The 22,012-nt window shown below is 36.9% G+C and overlaps 1 protein-coding gene across 1 annotated transcript in view; it reads right to left on the bottom strand.

The window, feature by feature from the left end:
* Window positions 1–415: 415 nt before the first annotated feature.
* CREB3L2 (cAMP responsive element binding protein 3 like 2) overlaps window positions 416–22,012 on the bottom strand; it is a 156,661-nt gene continuing 135,064 nt past the window's right edge. The window contains exons 9-12 of the mRNA XM_051961734.1: window positions 8,114–8,213; window positions 7,701–7,827; window positions 5,380–5,614; window positions 416–3,552 (exon numbers count right to left, since the gene is read on the bottom strand). Of these exons, the coding sequence (XP_051817694.1) occupies window positions 3,477–3,552; window positions 5,380–5,614; window positions 7,701–7,827; window positions 8,114–8,213 (538 nt within the window). The 3' untranslated portion in view covers window positions 416–3,476. The remainder of the gene's footprint in view (window positions 3,553–5,379; window positions 5,615–7,700; window positions 7,828–8,113; window positions 8,214–22,012) is intronic.

Here is a 22,012-nt window from a genome sequence, read left to right as displayed (position 1 = left end):
CAATTTTATGATGTAAGTAAGAGCCCAAAAGGTCCATGAAAATCTCTTTTTAAAATGGCATTGATGGTTCTCATTTATGGTTTCCTTTTGTCAATTAAGAGCAAGAGTGCTCTAAAGAGACTGATTACTGGGAAATGTGAATGGTTTCTCTAAAAACCACTCTAGCTCCGTGGAAGAAATGGATTGAGGAAGTGCCATAGTGAGGTGGGGAAGGGAGAAGGGGATGGCAGGGCAGACAGAAGGGTGGTTATGTTACAGAGATGCTTCAGTTCTAAAAGGACCGACTTAACAGTGTCAAGAACTGCAGTGTGATATCCTATCACTCACAAGTGTAGTCAAAGGGGATGGAGGAGAAAAACAAAACAAAACTTATCTACATGCTGAAAACATGATTGAAACTAGCACATGCCATATGTTTGATTTCCACAAATATAGTTTATTTATTTATTTTATAGCTCCTCTAATATCCTGATTCATCAACACTTAAGCTCCCTAGACTTCAACTCCTGCCAATACTTGGGAGCTGCTGAAATCATCAGGGCAAAGCAGGCATCTTGGAATGGACTACACTACTGGAAATGAACATATAATCAAACCCACTGGTGATTCTGGGTGAAGCTAATGACCAGGCAGAATTTTCAAATCCATTCTTCCTGGTCTGATGAAGCCCATGGAGCCCCTTAATAGAATGCTTGTTAAGCTACTTAATAATAATAATAATAATAACAATAATAACAACAATAATAATAATAGCTTACATTTACAACATTACACTTAAAAGGTTTATAAAGCGCTTTACATACATTATCTCATTTGATCCTCACAACAACCCTGTGAGGTAGGCAGTACAGGAATTTTACAGATGAGGAAACAAAGGTTTAAAGAAATTAAGGAACTTGTCATTAACACATATTGAGTAACCTGGACTTGTACATCAGTCTTTAGCCCTCTAGCCAAGGACTCTTTTCTAGATACCGCTGGGTAGTAGGGCACTCGAAGGCAACCAGAAGCAGATCGAGACTCACTGGAACCACTGGTAAAAACAATGCTACACGATTTACTGTTGGCAAAACTGTTATCTGGTTTTCCCATCACTGATAGATGAGGGAAAGAGGGGTAGTGGGGTTAAAGCAGAAGACAGGAAAATCCTTAAACCCAATCTTCACTGAAAATCAGCTTCTTTTTGTGCAAAATAATGATTCTTCCACTATTAGTCACAACTAGTGATCATTGACATCCAAGATGGCATAGGAATGATGGAGATCATTGCACTGGGTTGTCTTCTCACTTCATTCCTTCAAAATTGAGAATTTCTTTTAAAATCCCCTGAGTTATGTTTAACTCCATCCCTCAGCTGAGTAGTATGACATGATGAATGTTGGATCAGGAGCCAGGAAATATAGGTTCCCATCCCAGCCCTGCCTGTGTGGCTTTGTAAGTTCACTTAGCCTCAATTTCTTCATCTGTAAGAATTAGGTGGTTAGACAATTTTTAAGATCACTCCCAAGTTCTGAATTTCCAAATATTTAATTAAAATTCAAAGAGGAGAAAGAATCAAAAATTCTTTCTTCTCTTCTCCCTCCTCTTCCCTGACTCTTATCAATAAAACTCAGGGCCCAAAGAGATGGGTTTTTAAAGACCTGCTCTGGTCTAACAATCTATGATGCTAAGATGTAGGATCAAACATCTGGTATGAGAATAAAAAGCAGGAACTTAGGGTATATGCAGTAGAGTAGGGGCAGAGGAAGAACACCTGAGATCCCCAAATGGACCAGAGCAGAGGAAAACAGGAATCCATTTACAAGATAGGATAGGGAATGTTAATAATGTCAAATCCTGTTACCTGTTATTGGATTGGAGGTCCACGGATCATTGTGAGAATCTCTTTTAAGTATGGCATGCAATAACAGAATGAACAGATGGGACAAAAGAAGCAGAGAAAGAGAGGTTTTAGATGTAAATACTAAATGAAAATGGTTTTTTTCCCTTAAAAAATATTTTACAAGCTAAAAAAAAAATTAAAGAGAGCATGATATATTATTGTACAATTAAAAAGGCAATTTTCATTACCTATTCATATGAGAAAGGGGAGAATTTTTTCTTTTATAAAGAGTTTATTTTAAATCATAAAAAAAATAATAAAGGCACAAAGGTCAATTAAGTTAGGTCTCTTTGGATAAGTGGGGCAGAGTAGCCAAAGATTCCCTAGAAAGAAAACAAACAAACAAGCATACAGGTGCCAAAGTCATCTGCTTCACCAGTGTGAGAAAACTCAAGGTACCTGTTGTATAAGTAGAGTCAATGGAGCAGAAAGCCCAAGAAAAGTTAAGAGGCAATGGTCAGGAGTCCCTAGTCCCAGAGACAGGACTTTAGACTTTCCTAATAAAGACACAGGGAAGAAAATCTATTCCTGGACCATAGAGCCCAGTGAGTATGTCTAGAAAGAAGCCGAGTTTGGTGTTCTGTAGCTGAAAGTTACATGTCTAAGGCGTTGCTCTTGACCTGTAATTTTCTTACAGATTTAAGATTTTAAAAAATTAAAATAAAAAAAAATGTGAAACGAGGGCTGGGAAGTGGGGGTAGGAGGAAGGGTGGGGAAGGGGCAGGATTCAGAGCCTCTCACGCCCTCTCAATGCCAAAGCTCAATTCAATCCAAGCCTCTGGCTAAGCTGAGGGGGAGGCATCTAATCTCTTCAGTTTGGCTGCCAAAGGGAAGCCTCAGAAAGCTAATAAATACTATTTACAACAAGGAGAAGTTCAGGAGGTAGAACTCTGGGCAAACGGATAAAGGGGGAAGAGGGAGGAAGGAACTACAAGCAACAAGAATAGACAAGAAGGTCTAGAATAGGAAAGCCTCCTTCTCTTACATATTATACCTGTAGTATGGAGAAGAGGAGGGTGGTCAAAGGAAGGTAAATATTAAGGTATAAAGAGAGTAGCTTAAGAAGACGAATGTTTTCCTAAACAATTCTCTTAAAAGCTGTAAAGCTTCATACTGGAAACCTCAGTTTGAACTCTCACCCATCCACCCATCCACACCAAGACTAAACACCTAGACAAGCCAGATAGAGAGTGGTCAACCACTTCCTATAAAGAGGCCTTGGGAGTTCTCTTTTCTGAGACTGCGGACCCTACTCAAAGAGACTCATCTCTTCCTCTAAGCCTGGTCTTGCCACAATGCTGAGGGCAAGGGAATGACTTCTTGGCGTGATTGCTGGATTGCAACCTATCCCCTGACCCTGATGCTAAAATAATGTTCTGTGGCAACAAGGGAGAGAGAAAAGGAGGGTGAAAAGGAATGGATTTGAGAAGGAGCTCAAGATCTCTCAATATATATATATGTTGAAGATCCGATTTCTCTTTTCAGCCCAAACTAACACTCTGCAGTGCTTTGGTTAATGTTGGGTAGGTTCTGTTCAATGAGAAAAATGAAGGGAGGGAAGGAGATGAGTAAGAAGGGGAAATGAAGAAACTCTTTAAAAAGTAGCATTGACTCTTCTGTCAATTTCAATGACTTTAAGTGTTTCATTTGTCTCCAGTTTGGAGCTGACCCTGTAAATGAGAAAAAAAAAAGTTATTCCTTAGTAACTATAGCCATAATACCCTCCTCCCCTGTCCATTCAAAGTTTGGTCATTAATTTTTGCCAACTAACTCAACTCAGACATTTTCCCTCCTACTGGGCAGAGAAGCACGGTGTAATGCACAGAGTACTGGGCTTAAGAGTCAGGAAAACCAAGGTCCAAATAAAGCCTAAGAAACTTAATACTTGTGTATTCCAAGTCTCAACATCTGAGCTTTAATTTCTTCCCTTGTAAAATGAAAAGGTGGGAGTAGGTGGACTCTAAGATTGATCCTGGCTCTCCATCAATGAGCCTATCATGCTAGGTCACCTAATCTCCTTGAGTTTGTGTCATCACCTGTAAAAATGAGGGGATGGGACTAGAAGGCCTCTATGGTCATCTCTATGATCAACTCCAGAGCCAATGCCCAAGGTTACACAACAAGGTTAAGTTTCTGAGGCAGATATATAAGCAAATGTACCAGGATTCAAATTCTTAAGTAAAGACCACTGAAAAGAGAAATGTTTGGGGGAGAGAGAAGATCGAGGGAGGGAGCTAAATGGAGGAGAGTGTATAAATGGGTGAATGGGACTCCAGTGAATAGTGGGAAAGGCCTCAAACCCTGGCAGTGGCTATGTGATCTTAGGTATGTTCTTAAATCTCTCTCAGACACAATTTTTTCATCTGAAAAAGGGGAATAAAATTCCTGCTTTACTTATTTATCCCATAGGGTTACTGTGATGAGCAAATAAACAAGGCATAAAAGTGCCTTGAAACCAATCTGTAGGCAATTAATTTTCTTTACTAGCTAAGATAAGAGTAAGACAGAGGTGCCCAGGGTCACATAGGTAATAGCTGACAAAGGTGGGATTTGAACACAGTTCCTCTGAATCTGGAGCCAGTGTTCTTCCCACTGCCTTAATCATAACCCTGTGGGATAAGCTAGTCAAAGAGCATAAACTTGAGCACATTTCTTGCTGACTCCAAAGTTAGTACTTGTTCCCTACCTTGTAAATATTCTCTCTCCACTCTTCCTCTACTGTCTGTCTGTCTCTGTTTCTCTCCTCGATTACTTTCCCCCACTCTCTCTTTCCTCTTTTTTTCTCTTTTTTCCCCTCTGTCTCAATCTGTGTTTGCCTGTCTCATTTTCTCATTCATTTTTCATTTTCTCTACATCTGTCACAGTGCCTTGCCTGGAATAATAAAAGTTTTCCATATAGTCGTTTTTGATTCTTATTGTAACTTGTATGAATTGCTTTAAAAACCAACAGTGAGTATAGGATCCTGGAACAAGTTTTAATGAGTAGATAATGTGGAATTAGCAATATCCATAACATCTAATTTTTTTTTTTTCAGACAACAAAAAAGGCAAACTTCTGCTTAGGTCAAACCAAATTCCAATGTAATATCATATAAAAAAGTCAACCTTTTGAGGCTTAAAAAAAAATCTACTCTAAAACTTCTTAAACCGTAGGTCGACCTATGCTGGGTATGTGGGCAGCTGAGTTCTCTATGTTCCAGCTCCCCACTGCTACTTAAGTAGCTACTAATATGTAAGCAGTCCTTGCTCTGATTTCCAACTCAGAGCCGCAGCTAACGGGCTGTAGAGATCTCCACAGCACCCTTTCTGGCATCATTGAGCTGGAATAGAGAGGCTGGCGCAATCATAACCTATTAGTAGCCAGTGATAACAGCAAAAGGGCTAGACTAAGCTTACATGGTCCCTCAGAGGTCACAAAACTATCTCTAGCGAGGTTTCAATAGATGATCTTGCAAAACCAAAGCAGAAGAAAATAAATGTATTTTCAATCCACTCACCTGTGCTGTCCAAGTTCCAGTAACACCGACTTCTCTAACCTCATCTCATTTGATATCCTGAACTGAGCAACATCAGCCTCTTCGGTCCTGGGTCTTGGTTCCAACATGGACATCCCAAGGATTGGGGGCCCTCTTTCTCTGTCCTCAGCGTCCCCTCGATCCCCAGGTAAGCCAAGGCTCTGAGACTCCTCCAACGGTGGGGGTTCTTCATAGATCAGAAGACTCCTGGATCTCACTAAGGACCGAATAAGGGAACAGAGGCAAGAAACGATCAATCATTACCACAGTCAAGCTCAGTCTACAATGCAGGCCTCCACAAATAGCTCAGAGGCTGAATGCTGTCACCTCTTTTAAATAGCATCTACCATTATTCAAGGTTTCCATGTTTTCTACATTTAAAAATGATACTGTTCCAAAAAGAACAATACAAAAGCACATCAATACAGGGAATTGTCACCCCTAACTTTGACATTATACCTCCACCACCTCATAAAAATATTTTTGGGAGAACAATATGTAAATGATGGTGACTAACCAAGGATTTAGGCAAGCCCAATCCCAAGGCATTTCCATTCTATTCTTCAAGGAGGAAAACTGGGTATGAAAATGAAAAGGGAATTGCAAGGTCATCTACATTCTTCAAATTAAGGCTGCAAGTCACAGTTCAAACATCTTCCTTTTTTTTCTTTTTTTTTTTTTTTGGCTGAGACAATTGGGGTTAAGTGACTTGCCCAGGATCACACAGCTAGGAAGTGTTAAGTGTCTAAGGTCAGATTTGAACCCAAGTCCTCTTGACTTCTGGGCTGATACTCTGTCCACTGCACTAACTAGCTGCCCTCCATCCTTCACTTTTAATTGAATTAACAATATTTTCTGAATGTACACCAGATTTTTCCTGTTAACTTTCCTTCTAATTTGTAACTACATTCCTGTGGTTAGTGGGAAGAATCAGAACTGATGGGAATTTCCCAACAGACTACTTAAAATGTGTTGCTAAGCTGCTACTTCTTCCCAAGGTAATCTTGTCATTAAGGTACAAGAGCATCACTCTTGCTTGGAATGCTTTTGATCACTTTTATAACTTAGCAGCTATTTCTCTGAAGTCAAAAATCCTCTCCTTGACAATAAATATATTTTTCCTATCCCAGATCTTCTAATTCCACACCTGCAATTATGAGAATTTTGTTTTTTCTCTATTTTTATGGCTATTTAAAATGGATAATATAACTGGGTTGGAATATCAAATTTCACCAGTAGGGTTCACCATTTAATACTAGTAGCACCAGTCTCATCAGTTGAAGCAAAAATATTTTAATTTTATTTTGAAATAAAAATGTTCATCCTATTTCTATTTTCTTTGCCTGATGTATTTTTAAAAAATGCATTGCATCAAGTAATGAATCTTAGTCCTCTGATATATTCTTAAATTTTGTTCATTCTCCTGTTCATGATATATTCAGATCAGGAAATTCCTTAAATCCCAGGCTTTACATTCCACAAAATAAATTAGTTTTTTGCTTCTTGACTTCTCTAAGTTTAAAGTGTTGCATATATTCAATTTCTAATTGGAGGAACATCTGGGAGGTACTAGAAGAGGAAAATGAAGTTCCAAAAAGCTAGGGAAGTAGGAACAAGGAAAGATTGGAGAAACTTATTCCTCCCCTAGGGACTCTCTTCCTTTCAATGTAAAATGCCTTAAGGTCTGTCATGTGAAAGGAGAAATTAGAGGGGCAGAAGATAAGCTCTTTCTAATGGATTGGCTTAGGTATTTTACTTGCTCCTTGTTTTCATACCCAAAATAGAAACTAAGTTTTCCCAATCAACAGAAAAATTCATTCTCCAAAAGTCCTTAGTTCTACAACCTTGCATCTTTGATCTTCAAACAGGAGATCACTTGCCTAATTATGCTTCTTCACTTTGCCTATATTCTTGTGCCACTGTTCTTTCTCCCTTCCCACTACACAAAGCTTCTCTATCTGGTACCTAGTATCTTTGTAGTCTCAGAATCCTATCATAAGCCATGAGAGGACCCCAGGACTCAAATTTTAAGAATCTCTTCCTTAGGGGAAAAAAAGACCTATTAACTTTAGAACCCTTCCAAGTGAATTTCTCTTCCAAATGTCAAGGTGAAGAGTAAAAGAGACCAGAAAATCCATATCAAATCTCAGGAAGATGAGTTAAAGATTTATCAAAGGAAGAAAAGGAAAGGAAAAATGAAAAGGGAAAGGAAAAATAGAATAGGAAAGAAGGAAAACAGGAAAGAAGAATAGAGGAGAGGGGGAAAGATAGCTGATAGACAATGGTAGAATATATTCCATTACCAATAGAGGCTGTGTATGACTCTGGAGTAGAATGTTGGCTTGGAAGGACCATCTTGGTAGCAGAGGGATAGGGCCCGTAGCTCTGAGAAAAGCTGCCAAACACAACAGCAAAACATAGCACAACGACCTGGGTGAGAAAGAAAACATTGGGACTTTAAAGTTATAGGCAGAGACTCCACAGAGCAAATTTTATGCATGGAAAGGGAAACAAGAGCTTCATGCTAACAAGATTCAAGGTCAAAGATCAGGCAATTAAACACACAGAAACAGTGACAACCTCAAGTATGACTTTCCCACTTCTTTATCCCCTTAGTATTGAGACAGTACATTTGGAGGAAATATAGACAGTAAGAATTAGATGGGAAGAATTTCTATGACTTTATTTTTTAAAGCCTCTACCCCTTGGGACTCACCATGAGACAAGTGCCTGTCTGAGTGCTGGCTGCTTTGCAGGAACGGGAAACCTTGCCCACAACCAGAGACTGGAGCCTCTGTAGCTGCTGCAGGAGAGTTCTGCAGGGGTGACAAGTGAGAAAAAACAAAAGTGAAAGGAATCTTAGAGATAAGCAAGCAAGCTTCTTGAAACAACTGTTCCCTATGGTTTTGTGCCTGTTGTTTTAACAAAGAGTACATAGTGATTCTGGCAAGAAAAAATCAAAACAATTTCTTTCCTAAAAAGCAAGATATAGAAGAGCTAATGCCTTCCAGCACAGCTGTCACAATTATTGATCATTAGTTCAACAAATATATATTGAGTACTGAGAATATGAATGAAGACCGAGCCCCTGATAACCAGGAGCTTATAATTTTGAAGGTGAGATAAGAGAAGCATGCAAATAACTACAATATTAGGCAATTGTATGTCATAGTAAAAACAAAATCTCAGCTATTCAGACAGTTTTCTATAATAGCTCCCCTTTCAGAGAAAAAAGAAATACTCCATGGCACATGAAAATATGCCAAACAACCAAGACAATCGTGAGAAGAGATCTTTTGGGACTGGTTCCCATGCAGAAAGATAGACTACAACTGAGGATCAGTGCTTATTAAAAAAACAAAAACAAAAACAAAAACAAAAAAACCAAACTATCCTTTTCCTAGCAAAAGGAAAAAGAGAGAGAAGATATTGATCAACAGGGGTCATGAATATTGGTGGCAAGTAATAAACCCTCCTCGACTACAAAGAGCCATGAATGATAAGCAATGATAGTTTCTGACATCTCAAAAATTTTCAAATATTTAGGAGTACGTTGGGAAACAACATCTCAGTATTGTACTTGCACGTGTGAAAGGCATAAAATTTTCTCTACAGTAACTAATTCTATCATCTTTTTGTACCTTTAAAGAAAGGTCATTCTAGATCCACAGGCTTACCAGACAGAGGTTAACAAAACTATTCTATTGCTAAACAATTATAAAGTCTGACCCATGAGGTCTTGAGAACAACTGGAAATATAATCACCATTTTTCTTCTTCCCTCATCAATATTATCTTACTAAATCAGCTCATGGATCAGGATGTTGCTCTGAATATAAGAAGCTATTAAAAAAAAAAAAAAGAAGATTTTGTGTAAAAGTTAATCCATTACACAGGTTCCATATAGGGAGCTTTCAATCTAATATTAGAGATGCAATTCTAAATGTTTCCCGTTACTGAAATTGTGTTAAAAGTCAATTGTTAAAAGGAGGGCCTGTAGAAACCGGGGTCTTGCTCTTCTGTCTTCCAGCTACCTATCTCTACCATCTTTGAGGATTCTTTTAAGCTTTGGGGTAACACCTTTCACATGGTAGATATTTAAGAAATAATCATTGAACTAAACTGAGTAAGGTCCTGCCCTTAAAGCACTGTAGCATGTATTTTTGATGTGGTAAAGGGAATTGTTCCTTCATACCTGAAAAGCACAGGAGAGAGAAAAAAGTTGGTACACACTGACAAAGATATATGTAATGGTCTGTCACATTAGTAATAACAGAAATCAAAGACATTATTTTGGATGATGATACATGTGAAGCTGTTATGCATTTTCTGGAGGGAAGGAAAATTACTTGGGAGAAAGCTTCTCCAGCCTGACCCAGTAATTAATTTTGATGAAAGACATCCATGTTACAATATTCCCGAGGTCATTCACTTTTTTTCTTTCTGAGAAATGGGCAAATGAACAAAATATAATGGGTGTCAGAGGATTTTCAAGAAATCAAGCACCAGCATCATTTCTGGGTTCAGTTTTCATTCAAGATCAATGTCCCCTTCACCAGCTACATTTGCATCTACAACTACAATTCCACTCCATGATGATAACTGATACTCATAATGATCCTGATTCATCAAAAAAAAAAAAAAAAGTTATGTTCAATTTAGTGTCTTCTGCTTAAGGTGAAGATGGCAAGAGAAAAATTTAGAAGGATTGGCATAAACAAAAAGAATGTAAAAGTGAAGGGTTTTTTTGTTTGTTTGTTTGTTTGTTTTGTTTTTGTTTTTTGCTGAGGCAATTGGGGTTAAGTGACTTGCTCAGGAGCCCATAGTCAGGAAATGTTAAGTGTCTGAGACCAGATTTGAACTCATGTTCTCCTGACTTCAGGGCTGGTAAAAGTGAAAGAACTCAAAGGATTAGTGCCCATCTGAAAATTATAGCTGCATAGTTTACCATACAAACAGAAAGCTTTCCAGGAAGCTGAGTGGTACAGTAGATAGAGGTAGTAGGCCTGAAATCAGAAAGACCTGACTTCAAATCTGGCCTCCAATACATATTGTGTGATGGTGGACAAGTCATTTAACCTGTCTGCCTCAGTTTCATCATCTGTATAATATTACCTACCTAATGGATTTGTAGGGTTCAAATGAAATATTTGTAAAGTGTTTACCACAATGCCTGGTACATAGTAGGTACTTACTAAATGTTTGCTTCTTCTCTCCCTATCCTTTTTTAATCCAAAGCAAGGAAAGCCTCCAATTTATTTCCAGTTCAGGATGGTCAAGGAAAGCTTCCTAAATGAGGTTTGGCCAATATTTATAGGGAACTCCTTGAGAGATAACATTTTTCCAGACCTCAAAAAGCAATAAAGAAATCCCCTGAAACAATAAACTGGGAAAACATTTTTATAATCAAAGATCCTGATAAAGGTCTCATTTCCAAAATATATAGAGAATTGACTCTAATCTATAAGAAATCAAACCATTCTCCAATTGATAAATGGTCAAAGGATATGAACAGACAATTCTCAGACGAAGAAATTGAAACTATTTATAGACATATGAAAATATGCTCCAAATCATTATTAATCAGAGAAATGCAAATTAAGACAACTCTGAGATACCACTACACATCTGTCAGATTGGCTAGAATGACAGGGAAAGATAATGTGGAATGTTGGAGGGGATGTGGGAAAACAGGGACACTGATACATTGTTGGTGGAATTGTGAACACATCCAGCCATTCTGGAGAGCAATTTGGAACTATGCTCAAAAAGTTATCAAACTGTGCATACCCTTTGATCCAGCAGTGTTTCTACTGGGCTTATACCCCAAAGAGATACTAAAGAAAGGAAAGGGACCTGTATGTGCCAAAATGTTTGTGGCAGCCCTGTTTGTAGTGGCTAGAAGCTGGAAAATGAATGGATGCCCATCAATTGGAGAATGGTTGAGTAAATTGTGGTATATGAATGTTATGGAATATTATTGCTCTGTAAGGAATTCATCAGCAGGATGAATACAGAGAAGACTGGCGAGACTTACATGAACTGATGTTAAGTGAAACGAGTAGAAGCAGGAGATCATTATATATCTCAATAACAATTCTGTTTGAGGATGTATTCTGATGGAAGTGGATCTCTTCGATAAAGAGAGCTTTAATTGATCAAAGATGGACAGAAGCAGCTACACCCAAAGAAAGAATGTTGGGAAATGAATATAAACTGCTTGCATTTTTGTTTTTCTTCCCGGGTTATTTATACCTTCTGAATTCAATTCTCCCTGTGCAACAAGAAAACTGTTCAGTTCTGCACACATATATTGTATCTAAGATATACTGTAACCTATTCAACATGTAAAGGACTGTTTGCCATCTGGGGAAGGGGTGGAGGGAGGGAGGGGAAAAATCGGAACAGAAGTGAATGCAAGGGATAATGCTGTAAAAAAATTACCCTGGCATGTGTTCTATCAATAAAAAGTTATTTAAAAAATAAATGAATAAATAAATAAATAAATGAAAGAAATCCCTTGATTTTGGAATGGAAGTCCTGGCATTTGTGCCCTGGCTCTAAGAAAGTAGACCGGTTCATTTCTACTTTCCGATCCTTATCTGTAAAGGAAAAGTAAGCACACTTGCATTATCTACTCCATACTGTGGCTATGAGAGAAGTACTTTATAAGCCAGAAAATATCACATAAATGTGAGCTAATAAGCAACATTGATTATTTGGTTGGCAGCTCTTTTCAAAACATAAAGATAACTATACGCTGAACCTAGCAGACAGGTTTTGTCTTCTGGAAAGTTCTAATTTAGCTCTGCTGAAACAAATAAATTGACAAAAGAAGTTCCTTTTTCATTCAGATAAAAAGGAGAATCACAGAATCATCAATTTTAGCTAAAAGAGATCTCAGAGGCTATCTAATCCAACCCCCTCATTTTACACACGAGGAAACTAGAGTCCAGAGTAATATTTGTCCAAGATAGTAGGTTGTAGTATTAGAATTTGCAAGGTGATCTTGATTCCAAATCCAGCCCTCTTTCTTTTGGTCATAGGAGAAACTTATCTTATGATATTCAATGGTGCCACTGAATTTGATGGCCAGTAGCAATATCATTCTGATGACCCCACCCATCAGCAACGTTGAGTTGAAACTAACAGGAACAATCCTTATGCATATAATTCACTCAAAAATGTATTAATTTTTTTTTAACAACACATTCTGGAAACAAGAGGAAATATGAAGTAGTAGATGAATAGGATCTAGGTTTAAGCCTTATCTCTGACAAATACTCTCTTTGTGACCTTAGACTTAACCTCTTGGTGTTACAGACCACTTTTTAAAGATTTGGAGCCAGAAAGCAATTGTTGATTTACAGAAAAGAAGGGAATTTCCTATAATGTGAAATCATAGAACTGGACCAAAGCCCTTCAAAATATTAACTGGTTTTACATGCTCCTATATTAGGAATTCTTACTTGAGTTTTGCAAACTTATTTTTAAAATATTTTGATAATTATATTTCTATACAACTGATTTCTTTTATAATGCCATTTATTTAAAAATCTTCTGAATATGCATTGCACATATTTAACTTATACTGGATTTCTTGCTCTCTTGGGGAGAGGAGAAGTCAGGGAAGAAGGGAGAAAAAATTGAAATGCTAGGTTTTGAAAAGGTGAATGTTGAAAACTATTTTTGCATATATTAGGAAAAATAAAATACTATTGAAAAATAAAAACCTTATGAGAAAGGTTCCAAAAGCTTTACCAAGCTATCTACCAAAGGAGTTCATGACTCTAAAAAAGATTAAGAATCCTCATCCCTAATATTTCAGAACTATGAAATGTATACTTTAGAATGGAAACAAACAAACAATACTTGACTTTGGCCATGATCTGAAATAGAATGCAAAAGCACTGGCAGAAGCTCAGTTTTTTTTTTTTTCTCTCTTGAGAAATAAGGGAATTGGACTGGATGATGTTTTTGGTTCTTGCCAATTTTAATGTTCCATAGTCTATGATCTAAATCAATCCTAAATAACTCAAATGCTAAACATTAATTCCCCTAAATCCAATTACATAACCAAAATATTGACAATAATACAATAACCTCAACATTAAATAATAAAGTTATAAAGAGAAATGACACTAACAATAATGTAATGGAATTTCATATTTATGGTAATCTTGATAATCCATCCTTCTAGGAAATGCACTTTAAGTTGTTCTTCTAGAAGTACAGATGACTCATTCTAGCCCTGCCACCTCTTGTGACCAAGGATATGTTACTGAACCAGATTAAGTAGTATATATGGGAACCAGAAACTTCAGAATTACACAAAGCACTCAAGAAATTTGAGTTCATCAGTCTAAGAACAACCCCCTACGCAGCAGCTAACAATATCCCACTGATATTAACCCAAATCATCTGCTAAAATTCTAGTCTGATTTCATATAATAGAACTGATCTTAGGTACTATAAGGCTAGAGGTACCATGGCACAATGGAATGAGAACCATTTTAGGAGACAAGAAGATTCAAGTTTTAAGTCCTGCCCTGTGACACGAATTAGCCATAGTTGACAAACTATGTTTAATCAAAGACAAATCATTTAATCTTTCAATGTTCTGTTAAACCTTCTAAGACTGTAGATTATACAGATATTTCTCAGTCATGTCCAGTTCTTTCTGACCCCATTTGGGATTTTCTTGGCAAAGACATTGGAGTGGTTTGCCATTTCCTTCTTCCAGATCAATTTACAGATGAGGAAACTGAGACAAAATGAGTTAAGTGAGTTGCCCGGGGTCACATAGTTACTAATCTTCCTGCTTCCAGGCTTGGCCTTCTATCCACTGCACCATCTAGCTTCCCTCAAAGATGATAAGTTATAGACAAATTGCTAATTTGCAATGGTAACTGGAGTTTTCATCCAAGGAATTGCCTATGCAAAAGAAAACACAGGCCTAGACAAAAACTAATCAAAACAAAACAAAACCAAAAAAAAAAAAAAAAAAAACCCAATATGGCATTAAAGAACAAACTCTCCCAAGACCTACCTAGAAAGGCTTTTGTTAGGAATCCAATGATGAATTTCCTAGTTAAGTATTTTCCTAGCTAAATTCAAAACAGATGTCCAGCAAATGATGACTTTTTTTTTTTTTTAACCTTAGCAATTCAAGAAGCCATTTACTAAGTCATGAAAGGGTTATAAACTACACTGGTGAAAGAAATATCCAAACTATTGAAATCACAATATCTCCAGAAGTATTGAACTATAATGACTAAATGTCAAATAGCAACCATAGCTTTATCATCACTACCACTATCCAAATTATTCACTCATGTTAATAACAAACACTATCAGAGAACTAAATTTTCAGGTAACCTTAAAGAATGGTCAAGATTTAGCGTAGTAGAAAATATTCTTGTGCTTCAATATTTCCATAGTCCCAAATCTTATCAATGTGGTATTCATGCTAATAATGCAAAAGTTGCAATCTATGCATACCTTCCCCTCCTCTGGTGACTGTGATCCACATATCTCCTAAAATCCATTACAAAAGATTGGTCCAACTGATTAGAGATCTTCCTTTAGGTCTTTAGAAATATCTCAAGACTGGCCAACTCTTACTTTTGCTAAAAAACTAGCCCACCTTCTATTCTAAGTTTACAATTCAGAGACCCTATCTAGGCCCAAATCTTCATGCATCAGGCTCTACTTTAATGTCCACTGCAATCAACACAATTATTTGTAGAGAATAGCGATTAATAAATGTTTGCTGAATTGAATTGAATGTTTAGTCATTAAAAAAGTTTCCTATCCATTAAGGAAAAACTGCTCACCACATACTTTAAGTAGGTGTGGGATAATAAGATGCTTTTGTGATGCAGTTAGGGCAGACTGAAGTTAAGAGATCCATGTGGTCAGCCTGCCAGGAAACCAACAGATGAAATGAATACAATTATTTTTAAAAGTAAAGCGATCAAAAGCCAATTTGTATGGCAAACTCAATAGTGCACTTAAAGTTCAAATTATTCTTATTCTTTATTATAGTATTGTTAATCATCAACAATCATTATTTAGGTTTAATGAATTCATGGACTGCTGGAAGGATGGTCTCATTTTAGCATAAGAAACATCTCTGAACAATTCCAACACTTGTTTTGTCCAAACAGATTTTCCATAATTTGTTAAGGAGGGATGTCCAGCACTCTGTGATGGGAAAAAATGGATGCTATCCCACATTGAAGTATAAGAAAAATAAATAAGTAGCTTTCCTTGTTTAGGTCCTTACAAAAGAGCAATCGAAGCCAGCTGTCATTCTGACTCAGAATAAAGTACTATCCAATATCTTGGGAGAAGCTTTGAAAGAGATTTAGTAAAACATTCAAAATTAGACTAAATTATGAGATCTTATCCTATAATAAGAAACATAGTGCAGGACTTTGATATGTTTTTCCTGTCTAAATTTGAAATATCATTATGAATGTTGAGCTATAGTTGCCTTTTCTACCATATCAGCAGTCTTTATTTATCAGAGATAAATAAATATGCTTATTTATTTAAATCAAAACCCCAAAAGACATTGTCTGGGAAAGGAAAATTTGAGAGGACTCAAAAAAAGGGAGGAAACATGAAGAGAAAGAGGAGGATAACCCAGAATTGAGCTGAAGGATAAGAAAGAGAAAGACATTAAAAGAGAGAAAGATTATCAAAAGAGCTACTAGCAAGAAGAGCAAAAGACTGAGGATCTTGACATAGAAAGTACAAAACGAAGGAAGAATTTTTGCAGTGACTCCCAATAGATATGTGATGTTTACCTCTTTTCTATAACCAACTAATTGTTATCAATTAGTTGGTTATCTCTGCTTAAATACCAGTCTAGACTCCCTCTTAGAAGAAAAGACAAAGGGACGCAAAGGAACTCCTCAGGGAGTGGGGGGTATGGGATTCCCCCCAGGGAATGGGGGATAAGAGTGTTCCTTTATAAGAAAAAAAAAAAATCATGGTTGAAAAGTTTCAATGTAAACACAAAGAAGATTAAGAATCTGAAAAGAGAATGTCAGGAAGTGAGACAATGGAAGAAAATGACAAAAAGAAGAAAAGAAAGAAAAAGAGCTACTGAATAATTGGAGCTAACTGGCAGATAGAGGCTCTTCCATAAGAGGATGGAGCTGGACCCTCTAAGGATAGTGCTTGTCCTTAAAACAAGTAGATCAATAGGTGCCTTCATTGAAAGCATCATCCAGAAAAGGTAAAAGGAAAAAGGGTGAGCATTAAGCATTGAGGCTTGCAGAGGAACAATTTTTTGACTATTAATTAATTAATTAATTGAGGATTGCTAAGAATTCAGTGAAGGAAATAGAAATGTTTACACTACAGAACAGAAAACTCTGGGGAGAATCTAAGAGTGTGAGGGACAATTAGAAGAGCTCATTTAAGAGGGATCAGATTTCATTCCATTTGGTCTCAGAGGAAAGAACTGAACAGAAGTTGCAAAGAGGCAGATTTTACTTTGATTTAAGGAAAAATTCCCTAAAAATTAGAGATAAATAAAACAGAGTATGATACCATAAGAGATGATGGGGTTTGAAGGGCAGCTAGATGGCACAGTGGATAGAACAACAGCCCTGGAGTTAGGAGAACCTGAGTTCTCAGATACTTAATGCTAACTAGCTGTGTGACCCTGGGCAACCCCAGAAATTGTCCCTCTCACTTATCCCTCAACCCTCCCCAAAAAAGAAGGGTGATAGATTCTTCCCTATTAAAGGTCTTCAAATAAAAACATGGATAATTGTCAGTTATATCATAAAGGGGGTTCTTCTTTCAGAATAGGTTAGGCTAGATGGGCTATGAGATCTCTGTCAACTCTGAGATCTCTGATTCTATGAAGATTGTCTTTAAGTCACCATGTGGAAACTACCAATAGCCTTTTAATTATAAATTAGAAGCTCTAAATCATTCAATATCATCAAAAATCTGTGATCTTGAGAATTAGGAAAAGCAGAGTGCTATGGGAGAAAAGTCATCCTCACAGCCAGGAAGCCCTGGATTTAAGTTTTCTGCCTTTGACTTATACTGGTTCTAAGCCAACCCCCTAGTCTCTCAGTGCTCTAAAAAACTCTTAATGACTATCAGCATGGCGCAGCTAGGTGGCACAGTGGATAGAACACCAGCCCTGAATTTAAGGGGTTCTGAGTTCAAATCTGACCTAGCTGTGTGACCCTGGGCAAGTCACTTAACCCCAATTACATGGGGGGGGGAGAGGAAGACTATCAGAGCTACCTTTTGGTGGATGAAGAAAATGGCTTGATTATTGCCCAGAGGAAAGAAAGAGAGGGAATGTGGGGGGTAGGGGGAAGAATTAAACAAATGATATTTACATAATGCTTTAAGGTTTACAAAAAGCTTCATATAACTTTATCCTTTTGAATCTTACAACAACTCTATAAGATACTTAAAAGGTGTACTAGTAGAGAAAATTTCCCCAACAAGGAGTTCCCTATACTAATCATAAATCCAATCTCTATCACTATCAGATCTCTCTAAGACCTCTATTTCATTTTACAGGAAATACTCTAACTAAACATTCTCAACTGGCAGTAGATACTCCATTTAAGGAAAATCATTTGATAAATAATGATCTTGTAAAGATGTTCCCAAAGCTACATCTCTACTCTGTCACTCCTCTGTCCTCAAGCAGAAATCTCTGCAACATCCTCAGCAAGAGGTCATCCAGCTTCCACTTGCCTAATCTAGTAATGGGGAATTCTAAATCTCCCTAGCTATTTGATTTTCAATCAGCTCTAATTGTTAGAAAGTTTCCTTAAGTTAAGACTGGAAATCTGCCTCCCACTACAATTGCTACCAATATGTCCTAAATTCTTCCCCTTAATTCTCTAGTGACAAATGAAACAAGCCTAATCTCTAATATGCAGAACACCCCTATTTGAATGGTAGCTACTGTGCCCAGAATTTAATTTATCTTCAGGTTAAAGATTTCTGGGTCCCTCACTTTTTTTCCCTTCCTTTTGCCATCATTAAATACCTTCCTCTGATCTGATTCTAACTTATCAGTATCAGAAAGGGGGGAGGGAGGGAAGGAGGGAGGGAGGGAGGGAGGGAGGGAGGGAGGGAGAGAGAGAGAGAGAAGAGAGAGAGAGAGAGAGAGAGAGAGAGAGAGAGAGAGAGAGAGAGAGAGAGAGAGAAGATAACACATTTACTTGGCTGGTTTAGGACTAATCACTCAAGGAACTATGGTCTTTAAGTAGAAAGCACAAACATAATCTTCTCTTTGTAGATATAAATATCATCCATATAGACCCTCCACAGCTGGAGATCTATTTATTTTGCAATTAACAAAGGGTAAAGAGATATGAAAACACTGACATTTTTGCTTAGAGTCACAGAATTTTTTGCTTTCCCACCAGATTACACTCTGTGATGCTTATCTTCTCTCTGGGGAATTCATTCTGGTACCTAACAACCCACCAAATCAAACACACTCTCATCTAAAAGTCCACAATTTACTGTCTACTCTCCAAGCAAGATATAAAGCTAGGGAGCTGAGAGAAGAGAATTACAGGACCAGATATGAGTTTAAAAGAATAAAGCCAAAGATAGTCCTCAATATTTAGCAATGTGTACAGAACCCCAAAGGGTTAGGGAGGCAAAGAAAAGAGAAGGAATATACAATCTAATAAGGGACACTAAATCTTAAGACATGATGAGCAGCATAAAAATACATATAAAGCAAGTACAAACTGACCAGCAGTATGGAGTTACAAAAATAGGAAGGGTAAAAAATAAATTAATTAATTAAATGGATTAATTATTGTTCAGAAGGAATGGGGCACAGAGGAAAGAATTAATTGATATTTAGACAGTGCTATAAGATTTATAAAAAGCTTCATTTAACATTATCCCTTTAAATTTTAAAATAGGTATAAGAGATTTCAAAAGTATTATTATGCCCATATGTAAAATGAAGAAACTGAGGCTCAGAGAGATCATGTGACTTGCCCATAATCATAGTTCTGAAAGTGTTTAAGGCACAGAGTCACAGAACTTGAGAACTGGAAAAAGAACATGAGAAAAAACTTGAGAACTCAGAGACCAGCTAGTCTGACCCATACCAAAAAAAAAAAAAAATACTCATGAAGTCATCCAACCCTTTGCTTAAAGACTTCCAAGGAGGGGAAATAGACTACCCTTTTCAGCATTCCACTTTGGGGCAGTTAAATTTGTAAGAATTTTTCTCTGACATTCAGCCTAAACTAGATTCTTTTTTCTTCTACTACTACTACTACTACTACTACTACTACTACTACTACTACTACTTTCCATCCATTGCTCATGGTTCAGCCTTCTGAGAACAAACTCCTTCAGTCAACAGTCTGCTAAACATCTGAAGACAGCTATCGTTCTTTAGTATAAACATGTCCTGTTCCTTGGATTAATGCTCATTTGTCATGAACTCAAAGCCCTTCACCATCTTTGGTACCCTCTGTGGACCCTTTCCTGCTTTGCAACATCCTTCCCAAATTATGATGTCCAGAAATGAGCACAATATTCCAAATGTAGTCTGAAGGAGTAAACAATAGAGTGAGATTATCAGCTCCTTTTCTGGAAACTCTGCCCCTCCTAGGATTGCTCAAGATTACATTAACTTTTTTAGGTGTCATATCATATTGCTGATGTATCTTGGGCTTGCAATTCACTAAAATCACCAATTGTTTAAAAAAAAATACTATCTATTCAGGCCTTACACATCAAGATGTTTTTGATACTTATGTCCAAGACTTTACATTTATCCCTATTGAATTTCATAGAGTTAGCCCAATACTCTACCCTATCAAAATTCTTTTGATATTGATTTGATACTGATTCTACTATCCACATTTCTGTTCTACATCCAAACATTGAGCCCAAACCAAATAAAAATGTAATTAGGAAATATTTAACAAAATAAATAAAAACACAATTAAACATATATCAAGTTAATATGTGATTTTCTAAGTTAATATGAAGCCTGCAGAGATCTTTATGTATGGTGTAGTGGTGTTCCTCCCCCTCATTTGAATTTGAAACCACTCATGTAATCCATATTTCTCCATCTTCTCCACAAGAAAAATGAGATACTTTATCAAAAGCCTCACTAAAATCTAGGTAAACTATATCCATAGCAATTCTTTAATCTTCTAGTTTAATAATAAAGAGAAATGAGACTAGGCCTGCATGATCCATTCTTGATAAAACCAGACTGATTTCCCATCCTTTCGAGAATTTCCCCATGAATTCAAGTCAAGCTCATTGATATATAGTTGGCAGACTTAATTCCCTTTCTTTTGCTTTATTATTATTATTTTTTTTAGACAATCAGGTCCACATTTACCCTCCTTCAATCTTGTGATATTTATTATTTTCCATAATCTTTCACATATTTACTAATACTATCTCTTTTAGTTCTTTTAGGACTTGAGGACTTGGCTCACCTGGATGAGGTGACTTGAATTCATTAAGTACAGGTAAGTGAACTTTGTAACTATCTCCACCTTTATCTTGGATATCAACTCCCTAATACTTTTTTGCTGTGTCATTTCCCATGGAAAGATCATTCTTCTTTATAGAGAAAACAGAAGCAAAATGAGGTCTTTATGACTTTTAAGTATAGCCTTCTGCCCACTACATCACTTTGGAGAGGATGAGAGGAATACAGCTAGAGTTTCAGAAACTCCAAAGAAAGAAGGAACCTTCAGCATCATGTAGTTTCAGCCACTCATTTTACAGAAATTCAAATCTAGCAAAGGTGAACATCTCACCTAAGATCACACAATCAGGTATTTCAAGGGGCTGTAAGTCCTAGAACTGGGTCTTTCACTGACTCAGCCTCACGATCAGCATGGGCTTGCTGAAAAGAGGCAATGAAAGTATATTACAAAACTGAGCAAACGATGTTTGTCTCTGACAAATTGTCCCCCCCCAAAAAAAAAAAAAAAAAAGCAGGCTATATGATGGGGGTGGGATATACATTGACAAGAATGGTAGTGTAAAAGAAATAGATGAATCCATTTTCCAGTAATTAGGGTAGAAGAGTAAAAGAGATAAGGATACATAATTTTATACATTTAGATCTAGAAGGAAACAGAGATCAATTACATTGTATCATTTTAGAAATAAGGAAACTGAGTATCCTTTTAGAAATAAGGAAACTGAGACAGATCAGTAAAGTTACTTTCTGGATCAGTAAAGTTACTTTCCCTATCATAAAAGGATCAGAATGTGAACTAAGGGTCTCTGCTGCCAAACATGATGCCCATCATGAACTTATGACTAAGTTTAGAGAGGCAGGATAATATGGTAGGAAAAGGCTTCTATTGGTAAACAAGAAAATGAAGATCTAGTCCTAGCTTGGCCATTAATAAAGCTGTGGGACTTTAAGAAAATCACTGTGCCTCTCATGCTTAAATTCCCCAACTTTACCATAAGCTGGCTGTACTGGACTCCCCAGATAATTGCCCTTCCAGGGCTTCCATTTTAAACTGATGAATCAAAGATCCTAGTCACATAGTGAAATGAGAGCAGGTCAAGATATAGGTAGAGAGCCAATGAAAATAATAAAA

Source organism: Antechinus flavipes, chromosome 5 (genome assembly GCF_016432865.1).
Source record: "Antechinus flavipes isolate AdamAnt ecotype Samford, QLD, Australia chromosome 5, AdamAnt_v2, whole genome shotgun sequence".
Taxonomy (NCBI): domain Eukaryota; kingdom Metazoa; phylum Chordata; class Mammalia; order Dasyuromorphia; family Dasyuridae; genus Antechinus; species Antechinus flavipes.
Note: the sequence above shows the minus strand (reverse complement) of the source record. Positions and strands in the feature narration are given on the sequence as shown.